The 18,740-nt window shown below is 38.6% G+C and overlaps 2 protein-coding genes across 3 annotated transcripts; both read right to left on the reverse strand.

Moving 5' to 3' along the window:
* Positions 1-639: 639 nt before the first annotated feature.
* Positions 640-5,551, reverse strand: LOC105044840 (uncharacterized). The gene is given in 5 exon segments (XM_073257416.1): positions 640-922; positions 1,011-2,813; positions 2,816-3,532; positions 3,634-3,921; positions 5,275-5,551. Coding segments are annotated over 3 exon segments (2,208 nt in total). The 5' UTR covers positions 3,752-3,921; positions 5,275-5,551; the 3' UTR covers positions 640-922; positions 1,011-1,440.
* A 4,386-nt stretch (positions 5,552-9,937) lies between these two features.
* On the reverse strand, positions 9,938-15,191 carry LOC105044841 (protein NETWORKED 4B). 2 transcript variants are annotated; one of them, XM_019850819.3, is made up of 4 exons: positions 14,969-15,181; positions 14,467-14,527; positions 12,080-12,234; positions 9,938-11,860 (listed from the first exon to the last, which is right to left on the reverse strand). In XM_019850819.3, the coding sequence occupies exons 3-4, from the start codon at positions 12,171-12,173 to the stop codon at positions 10,197-10,199; spliced, it is 1,758 nt and encodes a 585-aa protein (XP_019706378.2). In that variant the 5' UTR covers positions 12,174-12,234; positions 14,467-14,527; positions 14,969-15,181; the 3' UTR covers positions 9,938-10,196. The 2 variants fall into 2 exon arrangements, with proteins under 2 accessions (XP_019706378.2, XP_010921173.2); XM_010922871.3 differs by lacking the exon at positions 14,467-14,527 and having other exon boundaries at positions 14,969-15,191.
* Between the last annotated feature and the right edge of the window lie 3,549 nt (positions 15,192-18,740).

Genomic DNA, 18,740 nt, shown 5'->3' on the forward strand with positions numbered 1-18,740 from the left:
GGGAGATTGATGCAAGGAAGATGAAGAAATTTGTGCTCCCAGGTTCCTGTCCACGCTATTGTGACATCTATTTACTCTTTCTGCTTGCACGCTCACCTTCCTTATAAAACAACAACAACAACTCACATAATTGAGGCAGCTATAAAACAACAACTAACATAATTGAGGCAACCTTATGCACACAAATCAGCATGCCAATTTAAAATATGAAAAGGTCATCCATTCGCAGATGGATCTGAACTTTGAGAAGCATAATAGAATCTAAGAGTCAGCCAGAAATTAGTTACCAGATTGCTGGAAGCAGTAAGACTCAATTTTTTTTTTTTTTAAAAGATACAGATGGCGGGCACCAAAAAACATTACCGTACATCAAATTAGAATATAATTGCTCTTTTCATTTCCTTTCTTCTTTTTGAGAAAAGGGAGTGCGGAAGCCACCCACTTTACTGAGGTAATGAACCAAATAACAATCAACCCAAGTTTGATGCACGATGCCTACACCTTCTAATGCAGGTTACAAATGAAGCTTATTTCTTATTCAGGCTTCAGAGAGTTATTTCAGTTGAAAATTTGTACATTTTGCACGAGAGTTGGATCATATCATTTTAGAAGTAATGATAATTCTTAAAAACAGAACAATTTATACAATGACTTAGCATTAGACACAATAGAATTCATCAATTGAATGTACAAGAGTAGTATCCAAGTGCATGATGGAGCCATAAATAGTCCAGCAGCATGTCAGAGAACTTTAGTTACGGGAGCAAAAGACAGACTATTACAAACCAATGAGGGATAAAACTTTCTGGTACATGCTGCAAGGAACAGCTTAAGTTTTACACCTTGCCAACACAGGAGTGGACATGGAATTTGCTGATGATAGATAACTGGCTGAGCAGATCCTCAGCTCTGCCACCATATTCTGTCCATCAAATGTAATGATGTTACAAGAGTGATAATTTGAAACCATACAAGTATAATATCATGTTTGAAAAGATTTATGTACTCACATTTGAAGACAAAAGAAATTAATATCAGCCAAAAGGTAAAAATTGAGGGCCTTGCAAGTGAAGCACCTTAAATACAGGACTAGTTTATTGCATACTTGAGCTATCTATTCAGATTTTAAAGAATCATGTTGTGTATTTACTGAACAAGACTGATATCCCCGCCCGCCCCCCGAAAACCAACAGAAAAAAAACAAAAACAAAAACAAAAACAAAAACAAAAACAAAAAAAAAGAAAAAAAAAAACCTAAAGGTTCACCTTCAGCTAGGCTAACCTACTCAAAGTAGCTGCCCATCATTCCCTGCCTTGACCTATGAATCTCAGTGAGATCCATCAGAATGGACTTTTAGCTTCGTGATCTCTAATCCATTATTCACCTCTCATATCCCCTTCTTCAACAATCTGTACAAAGTGATCCTATCCTCCTTGTTCTCAATCTCTTTGGCAACACATATTCCCCATGCATTTACAAATCCCAGTTGATGAATCATCAGAAATGCAAATTCCTTTCCCTTTAAGATCAACTCTCACATGTTCTTCCTCAGGCCTATGACAATGCATGGTCGGTTCCAAGCTTTTGCATTCGTCATCAACATCAAAAGGTTGATGCAATATTTCACTAGCTGAAGGGTAACCCATGAGTCGATGAAGTCGCAAACCTGTTCCTCGCATACCATCTCTCCCTTCCATCATATCAGAAGAGTTCCTTGAGACATGTAATGCAGGTTCAACTTCAGCAGAGTAGGACATACCAAATGAGAGACCGTACTCTTCAGAATAAGATATTGGATCCCCCCTATAGCAATCGTTAAAATGAGAAGCAGAAATCTCATTTACAGTAGAAGTTTCTGTACCTTTGTCAACCTCACTCGGTGGATGTCGTGCCTCAGTAGGTGTGCAAGGAATGGTATAAGGTCTGGCTCTATATGAGAACAGAAGAACTTCGGAACAAGCACCACACTGCAGCTTATGCAATCTCTTCCTTGATGTGGAAAAATCCACCGGCAGCTTAAGCAACTTCAAACAACTGTAGCATATAACAAAAGGTGCACCCCCAAAGACAGGCCGACAATATTGCTTCACTGGCTGCCTCTTCTCCTTGGAATGCAACTTCTCTGACTTAACATTAGGTGCCTTAGCCTTGTGACCACATGATGAGAGGCTAGAATACATATGCAGTCCTGGATAGACAGCCTTAGAAGATTGGCAAGGGATATCATGGGCACAAGCCCTGCAGAGCCCATTGTGACCGCAGATATTATGTGGCAACTCTACGGAAATTTCGTGGTCCTCATGATGGCCATGCAAGCAGGAACAGGGGGGTCGCTTTGGTAAAGGAATCTGAGAAGACCTATTTTGTCGGGGAACAAGTATTCTTGGCTCATATACTTTAGGAGGATGGTGAGCTAAGTTTGTATTAAGGGATTTGGTGATGCTTTCCTGCAGGGTGCCTCTGAAAGGAGGCCTTCCCTTCCCTTCCACTGCTTTATCAAGTAATTCACTAAGTTCCTCCCTCAATTCATCAACCTTCCTCAGTATCTTCATGCCAGCACGTTTAAAAGACTTGAGCTTAGCTGATGAGCTGCCATATGGATGGCTGAGTGAGTCATCATGAGAGAATGTACCCCTTGACATTCTCAAAGACCCTCCATTATCTGGTTCCAATGTGTTCTGTACTGAGTGGAAATCTTCAGAATCGAGTGAAGTTTCCCATTTGCGTGCATGGATCTTATGCTTTGAAGAAAATTCATCTATATTTGAATCAAACTGATCCAAGACAGCTGAGCCAAGCATCTCATTTGATGCTTTGTTGGAAAATCTTGAACTTGAAGTTTTGCTCCAATATCAGCAACCATCTTTCTCTCCTCAGAGTCATCTTCTTCTGCTTCCTTTCCTTCAGCATCAATCGAGTCCAGAGCCTTTTTCTGTGTAAAACCACTTTCAGGTAAGATGGGATGATTATTACAAACATGATCATTGCAGCCATCATCAGCAGAGGAGACACTGGCATCATAAGCACGAGAGTTTCTGGTAGTTGATCTCAAAATATTACCATGTTTATTGTCATACACTCCACCAGCTGTGTCCTCCTCTGAGGAAGTATAAAGGTCAGTAGATTCAATAGAATCTTCCATTCTATGACTAAGCTTCAAGCTTTCACGACCCTGTTGACAAAGCTTTGAAGTCTTATCTACTTCAATATTTTTGTCATTTGTTTCAGGCCCAAGAAGATCAGTTGGCTGAGGGGTGTGTTGATCGAGGCTTCTTTCTTCAGTTCTATTTTCTTCATGCTCTGATGATTCTACTTTCTCATGCACATCAATTAAATCATTTGGACAAGATGATTGAATATTTACAGGTACTGGTTTCTCTCTTTCACTTTCCAATTCTGAAGAAATGGAAACCATATCCTTCCCTGAACAGGACAATCCATAGTTCAAGAAGCCACTATCTGGTAAGTTCTGTGAAGTGTTCCCAACTGATCCAAGAGTCACATTTTGCCCACCAGAAATACGGTTTTTAGCTGCATTGCAGAAAAAAAGAAAAAAAATTGTCAAAATAAACCTATGAAAAAATAAAAGAGCAACTCCTAATACCAAAAATTGATTGATGAGAATTCTTTACCTCGAAGGATGGTGCCACATCCACCACACTTGTACACTGGAACATCAGCAAATTCTGTGAGAACCTTGAGACATTTCGGACATCTGACAAAACGGACTCCAGGGACAGTGCTGGCCATAGTGTTTTCAAAGAGCTAAAAATACCACTCTGTGACTTAAACTAAAAGGCCTAGTAGGATCTGTGGAAATGTGCCATCAGTTCTTTCAGCCCTTCCAATGGTTCTACAATATTGAGATGGCAGAACACTTATTCCAACTTGAAGTTAATGAACCATTGTGATATGTTGCTCTGCATCACCAAATGTACAAGAGTAGTCAACATATATGAACTGAGAAATACATAATCCATCAAGATCCTTTGTGAAATTTATATCAAGGAAAAATCCCACAACAAAGTGCAGCTAATTTTGTAAAATTTTTGGAACAAGCCTCTTCAGTAAAATTGGTTCGAGGAGTGTTCAAATGATAGTGTAATTTCAAATGTTAGTAAAACTTTAAGCCATAATTACAGCAAAAAAGCTTTCAAGCCATAAGTTAAAATTGATAAATGTAATCCAAGATACAGAATGTAAATGCATAAACAATATCAGGTCCAGATGCTTCTGAGTTTTGACAGAAAAGAAAATCAAATACCACACGCAAGAGAAAGAAAGATCGAAGTCAGCAACTTATGAAAAACTACAGATTCTCAAAAATAAAAAGAATAAAACCTAGGGGCTGCACAAAAGTGGCAGGAAAATCTAACACATTAGTTACATCAGATTGTCCGATGACAAGGGTACAGATTGCCCAATATTTCATCATCATTTAATTAAGAAGCCCACAACTGCTATCTTTGGGAAAAAAAGGGGATTTGAAATTAGGTTAGGAGAAGTGGAGATTATCAGAAACCTAGCTCATCCATTCGAAGAAACCCCTAAAACCCAACGAAGCAAAGGAAACAAAAACACCAATTCCCCAAGCTGCTGACCCCTCTCCCTCAACGAAAAATATAATGTCAAAGAAAAGGTTTGGAGTAAAAACTGGAAAGCACCTAACAGTCCTTGAATGGAAAAAGAAGAAGAAATAGCTCTACTTTTCTGCTAGAAGGTCCAGAAACTCGTAAAAATCACATGAAAAAAAGAATAGTAATATCCCACCAGGGAAAATTTATGATCTGAAACGAGCTCCTCTCTCATTCTTTTTCTCGTTAATTACCTGTTTCTTTTGGACCATCAAGATGTGCAATTTACCAAAAGAAAAAAATATATATATATATATCTTTTGGCCAAAACATGTAAAACCGAACCTGAATTATAGAAGCAGCTCCAACTCATCTAATTAAGCTAAATTAAGATGACAATCATATCAATTAGGCAATCCAACAAATGCACCAAATTCTCACTCAGCTGAGCACATATAACCAAGAACCTAGAAAACATCAACGACTTAAGAACTCCCGCAAAGAAAAGATGCCCGGAGTTTAAAAAGCTAGCAGACATATAAAATTCATACGATTATGTAAGAAATAAAACCAAAAAGAGGAAGAAAACTGCCAACCAAAATACTTCAATTCATATCCAAAGCAAGGGAATCATATTGCAATCAATATAATGATAATTTAACCAGAGATGCAGTAAGAGTTAAGGAAAAAAAAACTTACAAATTAGACGACTAATATCTCTCCACCTTCTTCTTCTTCTTCTCCTTTTAGGGAGTTCTCGGTGTGAGGAGACAAAAAAAGAAAGCAAATGAAATGGAGAAAAAGGATGCACGGACAAGGGAGGTGGGCTGACATTTTTTTCTTTGCTGTATACGTATTTTTGACCGGCGAGGGCTCAACAAGACCGTGTCGCGGACGTTGGTCAATGCAAGAAATCCGAGGTCCTTCCACAAAATCGAGTCGTGTCCCCTTCTTCCCTGTCCACACTAGCGCGTTAGGGCTCGGATGGGACTAAAGAGGGAGGCTACGAGGAAAAAGCACCAACAAACGTTGCTGTTCTAAAAGACCACCAGGTGTTGGACTCGGTCTCACCGACTGGTGTTTAATTAATGTGACCGGCACGAGAATAATGAGCTTGCCTGTTCAATTTTCGTATTAATAAACAAACTGGAGCTTACCATAAGAAGTGATCAGTGGTTCCGGATTTAATTTTCTGGGTGACATTTTTTTAAGACTTATGCTGTTTTTTGTCCAAAAAAATATAAATATTTATTTAGATTTGAAATGCCACACCTTTACTTTTTTTTTCTACTGACTATGTCAGTATAATAGTTAACAAATTTGATGTGACATTTTGAAGTTAAATACTAATCTTTGAAAGTACTTGTTATAGCATGTAATTTTGATAGAATTATATTTAATTTTATAATAAATAATTAGATTAAATTATTTATTTCATCATTTTCACAGATAATACTGCATTACATATAATACAGTATTATCTCAAAAAAAAATAATTTAATTATCTAAAGAGAGATGACTATGTGATTATATGTAATCTTGCTATTCTGTAATCTTGCAATAAGATATTTCAGGATCAAAATATCTCCATAAAAAAAAAATATATATTAAATAAATTATGAATAATTTTAGTTGATAAAAATAAAATATATATATATAATTAATGATTCCAATTAGTGATGTCATAAAAAATAATTGATTCCAAAATTAAATTATCCTTCTAGAAAATAAATAATAATCAATAAATAAAAATGGAGATACTTTAAAAAATTAATTTATATTCTATATAATCTAAATTATATATCAAACACTGCAATATAAATTTTTTTGTTATTTTATGACAATATTATTGTACATATCAAATATTATAACGTAAAATTTTTATTATTTTATTAAATAATTATATTTTTTTATAATTATATTATTATAATAATATATTTATGTAATGCACCAACGCCTCCTAAATGCCACGTATAGCTGTAGAATCTTGTAGAGACGGGTATTTTACGTTATAAGAAGCCTCTGAAAGGTAGGGTGGGTATTATTCTCTTTTTTATTATTTTCAATAAAGCCAGTCATGTGAGAGGAGAAATTACTGCATCCACTGTATGTACGGCTACGTCGGTGCGCGATATCGGCCGTCAAGGTGCTTTGCTATAGACCAATCACTGAGATGAGTATGAATTTGTTTTTTATCTTTTTTTTTTAAATTAGATACATAACTTTCTAGTTCATCTTAATAAAGAAAGTTCATAATAATTTTTTTATTAAAAATAAGATAGAAAAGCCAGTCTAAAGGGCATCTAGATTTGTTGGAGATGTTATCTGACAAAATCTCTAGGGACAACATCACCCGCCACCGGCTTGGAAGCAAGGATTTGTTTCACCTCTTGGCAAATGTTCAGGTCACAATGGCTGCATGACTATAAATGTTAGGATGGCACCTGAAATCTCCCAGCTGCACTGAAGAAAACATCCCGAATACAAAAATTATTGCCTCGGTGTGGTCCAGATAGACCAGCCAAATCCCACGGTGGATAACACGCCACATTAATCTTTGTATCACGAATTTCAGATTATGCTTTATCCACCGTGCATGTGCTTTGAGATTTGTGTTGGTCTATCTTGCATGATCCAAACAATAATTTCTCCTCCGAATGTGTCCTGAACTTATCGGCATGACGGCCTCCGGATTGCATGCATCAGGTGCAATTGGATCGCATCAATCCCGCGGTGGATAGCACGCCACGCTACCCATTGCATTTCACCAAATCCCGATTACACGCTATCCACCGTCCATATGCTCCGCGATTTGCATCACTCGCACCAGGTGCATGCAATAATATCCGGACATGGCTCGAGTCACCGATCGGTGGCCCCACCATCCCACCCGTAGACGCGGTCTTGTGCCGATATCTATCCACCAAGGCGTCTAGCTGCCGACTAGATGACAGGTGTCCTCGATGCGACACATCATGTCTCGCGTCTCAGTCCGTGCAAGTCTTACGCCAGGAGCACCTCATGGTCCAAGTGCCACAGCTAATGATTTCTTCTGGATGAAAGCGTGTGAGAGGAGCATCAAAAGTCTAAAATAACGGCAGCAATATAACATTAGAAGTCTATTAAGACATAATGTAGTGATTGGAATAAACAGTATTGCTACCATCCCAACGTATGATGGCTGCAATAATCGTCGCTGCTTTAAACCATAGACCGAGCCATCAGTTGTTATTATGATAAAAATTCACCTAATTGCGCATCCGAAATCCCATATTTAGTTCCACTGTTCTTCCACTCATTTGAACCGATAGCATGACCCGAGATACCATGTTTAGTTCAAACTCATCCTTCCGCTTCATAAAAACTCCTCCCTTTTGAACCAATTGCGGGATCCTCCATCCTTTGTACATATGTTTGAACCAATTGTGCGATGCTGGTCTCCCGTGTTTAGTTCAATCTCCTCATTTCACATGAACATTCTTTCTATTAATCATAATTTCATGTAAGGTGTTGGAGGACTAAAGTTACAAAAGATGTGATCCCACATCAATTGTGAATCAAGAATAACTCTCACTTATATGACTAAGCCCTTCTCTCCCTCTTAAGATGCCTTTTTCAAAGAGCAAAGTCATGAGGCCTCCAAGCCGGACCTACCCAAAGGCATTCAAAATTAGGTACTGAAAAATATCCTATGAAGTTCGAAATTCTTAATCTATTCAAATCAAGAGACCTCTAATACAACCAACAAAATATGATATGGGTATGGAACTCTCTTCCCAAATAGAGCCGATATATGAGAGAGCTGGGCCCACGGTCTGAAGAGATAGCCGATCAAAAAAGCATCCCCCCTATTCAATGCATCAGCCACAATTCTGTATTTTTTCGAACCTCAAGATCAACTATCGAATTAGGTATTACCGCCGACCTATGTCTATGGTGGCTATCCTAATCTGAGATTACCTACCGACCCAAGCCTACGATGGCTACCCCACTCCAACCACCAACCTCCATCCCAATCGATTTTTGCCTTGATCTTAATGAGAACTGGTTGATTGCACATAAGAAAAAGTTCCATCAACCTCCCGATCCCTATAACTGGTTTAAACCATAAATAAAAGCGATCGGCGATATATCAAAGGTGATGGCACTATCCACAAGATCTAGAGATATCGGATGAAGATTTCAAAAGCATATCCAACAACTTATACGACTTCAATCTTAGCCTATAAATAAAGATGAACAAAAAATCTTCAAAAATATGCAAAAAAATTTTACATACGTTTTTCCCCTCTATTTCAAATTACTGACTTAAACATCGAAGGATATCCACCAAAACCATCCCCAATTGAGGATTTTTTTATAGGTCTGATTGCCATCATTCTCATTGGACTTCGATTTACTCTAGTCACTCCGATCCAAATCCAAATCTACAGCAACATAAGGATTGAGCTCTGCATATATTGATGTAGAGAATATGTAGATACCTTGATGTAGAGGTACACCATGGGAAGGTGGTGGGGCCTAAAAGAATCACATCTGAACCCTTGGAAAAATAGAGGGGACCGTTAGAGAGGCAGTCAAAACTTCTGAATCTTGATAAGAATGCATGATCGATCCGCCGGTTCGTTCGGTGTAGATTCCTGCCAACCATTCATTTACCAGAGGACCACAAAGAAGACAAGGGCACATAGATGATCCTCGACGAAAAGGAAAGAAGAGAAAACAATAATAGATATCATATTGGAGGCTGTGACAACTATAAACAGACCAAATTTACTTATAATGACAAATCCCATGTGGCTAAAACTTTGACTGCAGAAAGGCTGCACCTAACCTCATGTCCCGATCACTTATAACCTACTTAGAAGATGATATCATTGGACTGCTGTCAAAAGGTTAGCACTAACTGCTGACCATACCCTTCACTTGAGTTTAACTTCAAATCCAGAAATTAACCCAACTTGCCTCTTCAAGATCGGATCATGGACACCATCATGTTCATGAATTTGTCAGACTCTAATTCCCTTCATATCTTAATTCAGTATAAATCAGAACGATCCTAAATTAACAATGACCACTTTGGATCACCAGGAGCAAAAACTGGTGTGTATACATCATCTCATACCCCATGCTTTAATTTTAAATTTTAACGAACTAATGATCTAGATGCTTATATGGTAGTACAGATGTTCGAATTTATGGAAATAATACTAACTAGCAAAATGGGTTCCAAGATCAAAAAGATCACATTCAACCATACAAGCCAAAACAGATAACTATACAGTTAAATTAACTGCAGAAACAAGACACATTACCATCATATTATTGAAAGGAAGAAAGGCAAAGTTATTGGGCATTCTCAGAAAGCAAAGGGTCTAACGAGAACTAAATTTCTTGCAAGAAAAAGAAGAGTCAAATGACCCACTTGTAGGACTACCAATCACAGGCAAAACGACTAAAATTAATCATGAACTACTGGAAGTAATCGTATAGCATCCCCATTTTACATCCATAATAAAAATTTTATGGTAGCCCTAGCGAGCACTATAACCAGGTAGATGAAAGCAAAGTAGGGAAACAAAAAGCTTGAAATATACAGGACAATCACCCACATAAGAAGCTCAAGTTGCCATCACCACAGGACGCTTGTGACCCTGCAGCAACTGCCTGAGGTGATGATAGCCATCACGGTAATGTTCCAGCGAGAAGCACAGTTGCCTTATAGCTTCCCTTTTCCCCTCAGCACCATCAGAAATTTCAACCTTCTGCCTGTCCACCTCCTCTTCAAGCTCCCTCACCAGCTTCCTTAACTCCACATCAGCTTTTTGCACCTCCTCGATCTCTACTATCAGCTCAGCATGCTCCAAGTGTAACTGACGTAAATGCTCATCCATCTGGCTAATTCGATCATCACGGCACTTCACATCATTAATGAGGGTGTCCACTTTAGCATGAATAGCCTCCTTCTCAGATGTCAGTATCTCAAGTTTTAGGATGAGAGCATCTAGACTTTGATTTAGCTCAGCAATGTGCTTCCCACTCTCCTTAGATGCTTCCATCTTCTCAGCCTCGAGCTGCCTTATATCATCCTCTAGCTTAGAGAGTCTACACTCAAGGGAAGCATTGGATTGTGACAGGTTGATAGCTTCAGCTTCTAGTGCAGATTTCTCCTGTAAGAATTTTTCAGCAGAACTAGCTGCTCTCGCTTCCAATTCCTTAATAACATTTTCTAGCTCTTCAAGACGAGCTTCAAGCAGCAAATTCTCTCCTGAAACCCTATCAACTTCTGCATTCAGTCCCTTGATAACACCTTCAAGATTTTCAACATCAGCCTCAAGACTGGAGTTCTCTTTTAAAAATCTTTCAGACAAATTGACAAGCTCAGTTTTGTACTCCCCAATTTCAAGATCACGATCTGATAATTCGGCTTCAAACTTCTGAGAGGAAGCTGCCATCGCTCCCTTTAGATCCTCGATTTCATTCTTATGGGCTGATATGTCAGCTTCTAACATAGCAATTTGTTTCTCTAATTCGGCAACCTGCTTCTTTTCCAAACTGAGCGGAATGTTTTCAGTTTCTATAAATCCATTTCTTTCCTCAAGCTTATTTTGAAGACTCACAATCTCTGCTTCTGAATCCTGAAGCTTTGCTTTCGCACTTATCAGCTCCTCCTCCAATGCTGATATCTTCAAGCTAAAATCCAAATAATTCCCATTGTCCATATGTTCGCATTGGTCATTGAAGCACTTATCCTCTTGTATCCGGAGCTTCTCCCTCACATCAGAGAGTTCATCCTCTAGCTCAAGTATCCTATCATGCAGCCTAGAAGAAATGCTATCAACATTAACTTCCTTTGTATCATCAGATTCAGATTCAGAGTCTGATGATGATGACAAGGACCCATCACTCCCCTTTCTGGAGACATCCGAGCTTCCACCAGATCCAAGAAAGAAATGAAAGCTAGAAGTCCTTGGACTTGGTTTAGGTCGTGGTGGCTTGCACTCAGGAGTGAGCTCAGGAGAGAGTGTTGGAGACAGAGGTGGTTCAGAACCAAAATCAGACCCAGTACCAGATCCTTGAGATTGGAGTTCTGATTGAACATTCTTGCGCAGCTCACCTGTCACATTATCATAACGCTCAGCTAGGGCACGGTACATGCGGTAGAAGTCCTCAACATGAGAGATAAGCACCGGGCGCCTTTCATAATACATCTCAGCTTTCTTTGCAAAAGAATCCCCCTCTTCTTCAATCAGTTTCAGCATTTCCTTGACCCGTTTATCCATCTCTGCATAAGAATGGTAATGTGTAATCTAAGTAATAAAGATAATGCACCCATTTGATCCAATCAGAAATCCTTCAACATAGTAAAATATTAAGATTATTAAACCATTTTCCTAGTATATACAGGATGCAAATAGTACAAAGAAGTTTTTTATGACAATGTAGCACATTAAAAATAAATAAATAAATAAATAAATAAGAGGCAAAGTAGCTAAATGCTCACCTTCAAGATTTTCCATGAGCCATTTAGAGTTTTTGGGACTTATATGACTATCCCACCACCATGAGTGAGATTTTTTAGATGCCATCCGCTTCATCTTTAACAACCGGCAAGAACAATTTGTTCAACAAAACTTCTAGGAAAAGACTGCAGATATTCTGTTGCAAGACATGCTAACACTCAATAAAAACTTGTATGTGAAGAACGAGCAAATATTAAAATTAGAAACATGAGTTCCTAAACTTCAATCAAAGCTAGCTATAATGGTAGATGGTATGGCATAAGGTCCATTGCCCAACAACATATGTATACATGCTTGTATGCATATGGATAGACATGAAATTAACTTGTAACTGAGCCAATTGAGTAGATAAAGCATGTTGCATGCTAAGATTAGATGGTCAAACTTGGCTTGAGCCAATTGAGTAGATTAGTGCTAACCATACAAAACCATATAGACATGCACACAAAAGCACATATTGCATTCTCAGGCAAGTTTAGAGAACTAACATGTTTGATCTCACTATTGCACATGAAAATTTACATTCTTTATGAGTTTGCATGCGAGTTGTATACAAAAAGTGTTAAGATTTCTCTACAACAGTAGGCATAATAGTGTGCTGTAGTAACAAAATAATGATATATGCAGCCATAAAAGAAATCATATGAACAAAGGTATGCTTGGTCCATGTAAAGACCCATGGAACACAGTTTAGTTTGCTTTATGAGCAGAAGCAACTCACATGATATAACAGAAGAAAGAAATGTAGCGGACCAGCAATATACAGAACCTGCCTGGTGACACTAGTACATAGCATGTAATCCACACCAGAATCTTAGAAACAAAGTTAAACCAATTTGACCGAGGGATGCAAATGGCATCACAAACAAACGGCATAAAAAACCCAAATTACAAAAGTATAACCACAATGAACCAAGAAATTAACAAAGATAAACATAAAAACAGCAAGACATAGCAATAACTAAGGGGACACTTGCTCATAAGTGAGATGGTCTCTGCTATTGCAATAAGAAGCAATCCTTCAGCAACATCCATGCATGGAAGAGGTCCAAAAGACAGAAAAAGGAAAGATTTCACAGAGGGAATTATTACTATGATATTATCTGCAAGACACCTCGAATAAGCCAATGGAGCAAACTGAAGGACTTTGTCAGGGGAAAAAGTAGCCAAATTTAAGGACAATCTAAACCAACCTCCACAAATAGATGTTTCAAAGACCACCCATATAGAAGAAAAATCAACCAACAACTGTCAGGCGGTATGGAATCTCATTGATCTCTGCTCTCCAGGAACAAACAAAGCAGTACTTGAAATCAAACAACAGATAAAGCTCTCTCATCGTAGTAAGGTCAGTGAAACTAAAGGATTTAGTACTATCCTTGGTGTAGCAATATGCTCGAGGAAATATCGTATCACACTTAGATGATATCAAATGGAAATTAAAACCACATCTTGTGCCCATGCTACCAAGTCACAGAAGATTTCAAACAGCACCAGGCAAAAAGCACACCTTTTACCAAATTAGTATTACAATAAAGACGTGGAGCAAAAATGACGACAGCATGAGGTAAAGGATAAGACTCAGATGAAATAAATCAAAACAAGTCATATCCAACAGTTTAGAAAACAGATATTTAGACAATCAAATCAAACTATTGCCAAGACCAATTTGAGATCAAGAAAAGGAGCAAAGGCATCCAATTATTCGTATCCTTGGCTAGTCCATCTACGCCACGAACAGACTATTCAATAGTAGTTATGAGGCATGAATCAGAAGCCACCTAATTCAACACACACATACTTGTTAAACAGAGAAGCTCTGAAACTTGAGGTGAAGCATAAGGTACAAAAAAACCCTATTTAAAATAAATGAACTTGCTTTCATAGTAGAGTGCTTAGTTTCATAATCCACGATCACACGTGCTCCAACTAATTGAGCAGGTATTGGTCAATGCACCGAAATAAATGAATATGGAACCAGAGAACATGGTTAGTTCACCCCTGAGGACAAACGCAAGCAACGGATAGGGATTTGAAGCCAACTTCCCTCGGACTTACGCCACTTGAATATTAAAGAACAGACATGGATAGATGAACAGCCCTCTCGCTCTCTCTCTCTTCTGGGTTTACCTTTAAATTTTATAGAAGATGATAATGGGACGTGCTTGTATCAGATCCGGAAATTTTAAAATAAAACAAAATAAAAGAATTATCTTGACCAGAAACTAAGTAATTCCTGATTTGCATCTAAAATGTAAAATTACCAATACACCCTCCAGGAGAAATCTCAGTGCATTAAGTACGAGACTGATTAAAGAGTTAAACCAGTAGCAAAAAGCAAACTCTCTCCCCTGATGGGATTGATTACCTGTTTACCTTCTCTGGCAAACACTTAGTGGCAGTGAGAGAGATCCAGCAAATTCCAGGAACTTCCACCCGAAAGCCAAAAAATACATTTGTTAATTTAACAAAAAGAAGTCAATGAAAGGATCAAGATTTCTTCAGAAAAAACAATATCTTGGTCATTTTATCATGTTGTCCGAAGAAAAAAAAAATTAAGCAAATAGATGTGAAATCCATGAACTATTTTGTTCTTATTATTATTTCCACGCATCAGTCGCTCTTCTGCCAGTCCGATTTCCATCCGACGCTGAAGGTCTGATGGTGATCCTTCATAAACTGGTCAAACATACTCTCATCCAATCGAAGAATTGATCATGCGACCTCGACGGACACTACGTAGGAGGTGGAAATCAAACGTATAGATGTTGAAACCCGGGCAACAAAACAACTAAGCTTGCATACAAAAATAGTGACAAGGAAACAGATAAATTGAAAATTGAACTCCAGAAATTGATAGACGGAATCACCTCCAATCCAAGAGCCGGTTCTCAACTTTTTTCGGTGCCGATCCGCCGTCCGATCCGACGATCAGGAGGTTCCAAGCTCTCACTCCACCGGAGACGGAGCCAGAATCGGAGAACACCGGGGACAAGAAGAGCAACAACTTCCCAAAGAAGGGAAAAAGGCAAAGAGGAAGAACACCTGCAGGCCCCTCTCTCTTGGTTCCTCGAAGTGGTGGGCTGTCGGTGTTATATAGTCGAACCGTGATGACCAAATTGCCCATCATTTAATGTTAATTTCGTAGCTCCAAATTGATTATTTTATAGCAAATCCGTGTTATGTTCGCCCACCAAGGAATGAGCTGTTAGGAACTCGAGCGCTTGCAGGATCTCCACGCGGGCTCATCAATGCGGTGGATCAATGATGCCTCAACCGTCCGATTACGTGTCGATGGCCCCAAATTTGACCAGATAAACGGTGAAAATTGCTTGTCCCGTGTCATGTGGTGGCTCCTAAGTTCGCACTGTATTTTGAAATTTAATGAGGGTTAGTTCGGAGAAGTGGATGCCGGCGTCGCGGGTCACGCGGGCGGTGGGGCCCGCGGCTTTTTGGTTTTTGAGAGCTGGTGGCGCGGAAGGAGCGCCGCCGTGGCGCGCTGCAGGCGCGGGAGATTCAAACTTTGAAACAAATTATTGGAATTGTTAGGGCTTGCGTCAGGCGAGCCGGCTGGCAGGGGCACGAGATGAGATCGCCACCAGGTGCTAGCGCGTCGGATCGTACGTTAGCTCGTGTTGGGTTGTTGGGCCGGGGAATGAACATATCCCGGTTAAGAGGGAATAGTATGAGGAATGGGAATAGGAACTGGGGAGGGATAGTTGGAAGGTGAACCGTCAAGGGGGGATGGACCAGTGTGGATAGGACGTGTTCATCCACAGGACCACCCATCCACGCCTTGACTGAAGCTTTGAAGAATCAAATCACTGGCGACCTCCCAGATTATCAAATACAGAATGATGGGCCAACATGCATGCCATGGATGGGCAATGATATTGAAAGAAATGCTACCTTCTTATCTTGAAAATGAAAAAAATAATAATAAACATAAGGGGTGTTGCAGCTGGGAATAGGCCCGACTAATTCATAACCGCGTGACAAACACATAAGATGTATTGGCGAAATGTCCTTACATGATCTTCTAAATGTCAAATGTGTGATTGATTGCCAATAATGGCCAATCCGCATGCTCAAACTCTTTGGCAATGGGTATCGGCCATCGTCAGTATAAACCATTCTTAGAGGATCATCTAGCAAAAATGCTCTTAAGCTCCTTTACGCCTACCACTCTACCACACGTTATAATTGCGCTTGCACTGCCATTCTACTACTCTCACAATATCTCTGCTAACAAAAGAACTTCCCTATCTTTGATGTTTCAGATTAATCCAATGTCCAAGCAAAGATCCAAATATGATCTCTTCCATCCAGCATCATCAAGAGCAATTGGCATCAAAATCATCACCATCTCAGCACAACAATCATCATATCGCATCGGAGACACATCATAATCTTCATCTGGCCACCACGACCCAAGCAATCAGCTAACCAAATACTTTAATAGCTCAACCAGCTCAGCATCTTAGTCAGACCGATTTCCAACAGCAATAGGAGATATGTTTATAAACTTCGAAGATCCCATCGAACCTATGGGATCAGAAAGAAAAACCTTTAGGATCATTTTATCCCATGTGAATTGCATCCTAAGACTATCATATTCAAATCTGCTCCTCCACTCCATCCTTTCCCTCTCCAGAGCTCCCTCTATCTAGCCAGTCCAAATAGCCTTGAACAAAAAGTTATCAAACTCATCCATGCAGTTTAAATTACCATACCAGCATTTTAATTGTTGAGATAAGTCCTAATTACACTATCTTGTCTTAAGATTTTTGCATACACGTATTCTAGTCATCTTGTCAAAGCCTTGGATGCTCCTACGGTAGCAAGCGCCTTGCTGGAAGTGGAAGGACCCTACTTTTTGTGGTATATCAAGTCCTGGATGGTGCATCTCTAAGTATTTAAGCTGGAATAAATAAAGTGCACGTGAATCTCTCTTCTTCTTACTGGAAAAGAAAAAAACCAACGTGTCGTAGGATAGACTTAATTGAGAAATTTTCTTCAATATTTTGATTAGAAGAAATCATGCTTGTAACTTTTGCATCTCAAGTTTGAAATATCATCTATCATGCCATCTCATGGAATGCAAGAGGATAGATGATGTAATCTGGACAAGTTCAATAAAGATTTACGGCCACTGATGCAAAAGAAATTGGGTTGGAGGCCACGTTGATAACATTTCATGGTATCAATGAAAATTTAATGGACTTTACCTTTTTTTTTCAAAACAAATTCAGGACTGGGTGAAATCTAAATGAATCTCGTTAAAGATATTTCTGCTCCTCCATCTCTTTATAGTCTTTAATAATTATGAACCTAGACAGCAAATTGGCGGGATGTATCCTAATGCCGATCCTCCTTTATGGAAGAGATTTTGGTATTAATCGGTGGTAGTCTTTCACCCGAGTGTTTTGACCTGTGGTTATCAAACCACCTTTTTGGACAATTATTGTGATGCCTCCACCATATCATCAAAACAAAAGAAAAGAACAACAAAAAGAATAAACTCCAAAGAATTTTATATATTACTCTCTCTTTCGACATCACCTCACAAAAGAATTTTGCTAAAAATAGAACTTTACAAATGAATTCTGCAAATTTTTGGGTCACTTGTTAAGATTCATGAGAGAATATATATATATATATATATATATATATATATATATATATATGGTAGAAAGAGAAAATATATTGAAATGCTTACAATTCATGCATGAGAATAAAAGCGGTGCAGTTTCCAATTACACTAATGCAGGACTTGGCTATTGTGCTCCAAAGGAGGATACAACTCATTGCTTGTACCGTCTAATGATTTACAATATGTGCACCCTGAAAGTAAATTTTGGTTGTCAAGGAGCAATGATAGTTTCCAAGGTTTAGTCATCTAGACAACAAGAAGAAGCCTGCAAAAGTGGTAGAGAAACACATCAAGAGGGCAATCCGGTAGCTGCACTTTGCAACCCACAGATGCAACAGGGGCCTTTTTTTCTTTTTTTCTTGCATTTGCAAGCATCAAAGGCCAAGTCTAACAGGAAGAAATGATAAGCATCCATTACAGCAAATCAGTAAGCAAACCCTATGCATCTCTTAGTTTATTAAGTTCATTTTATTGAAGAATCTGCTAACAGGATTTAAGTGCAACATTGGATGGTTGGTTGCATTATTATGTCATACAAAGCAAGTATATTGAAATAATGGTGGGGCACAACATGGTTGCTTGTCCATGGGGACACTTGGGCTGGCAGAACTCCCCTACCATGCACAGTAAACCTACACGTGAAAGGCCTTATAAGCTTGAAATTTCTGATTCTTAATAGCATCTTCTGGTCGGTCAGCATAGTTATCCTTCTTTTATATACAAAAGTAGAACCAAAGCTTTCATTTTGAAAAGATAACAACTTTACTAATCAAGTCATGGTAGGTTTTATTTTTCATTTGAGAAAATTATTTCCAAAGCTTTTTATGTGAAAGGTTAACAACTTTATAATCAAGTCATCTTGTAGAAGCAAACTTTTAATATGCTTACGGATAACAACCTTCGAAAAAGCATATGCTTTAATATTCATTCTATATAAATAAATTTTTTCATCATATGTTTGGATAAATAGACTGAAAATCCTATTAGAT

This window comes from Elaeis guineensis, chromosome 5 (assembly GCF_000442705.2).
Source record: "Elaeis guineensis isolate ETL-2024a chromosome 5, EG11, whole genome shotgun sequence".
NCBI classification, from domain to species: Eukaryota; Viridiplantae; Streptophyta; class Magnoliopsida; order Arecales; family Arecaceae; genus Elaeis; species Elaeis guineensis.

Coding starts and splice junctions, on each gene's coding strand:
- LOC105044841 (XM_010922871.3), bottom strand. CDS start 12,173: ATGAAGCGGATGGCATCTAAAAAATCTCACTCATGGTGGTGGGATAGT. Junction 11,861..12,079: donor GCTCATGGAAAATCTTGAAG/GTGAGCATTTAG, acceptor ATTCTTATGCAG/AGATGGATAAACGGGTCAAG.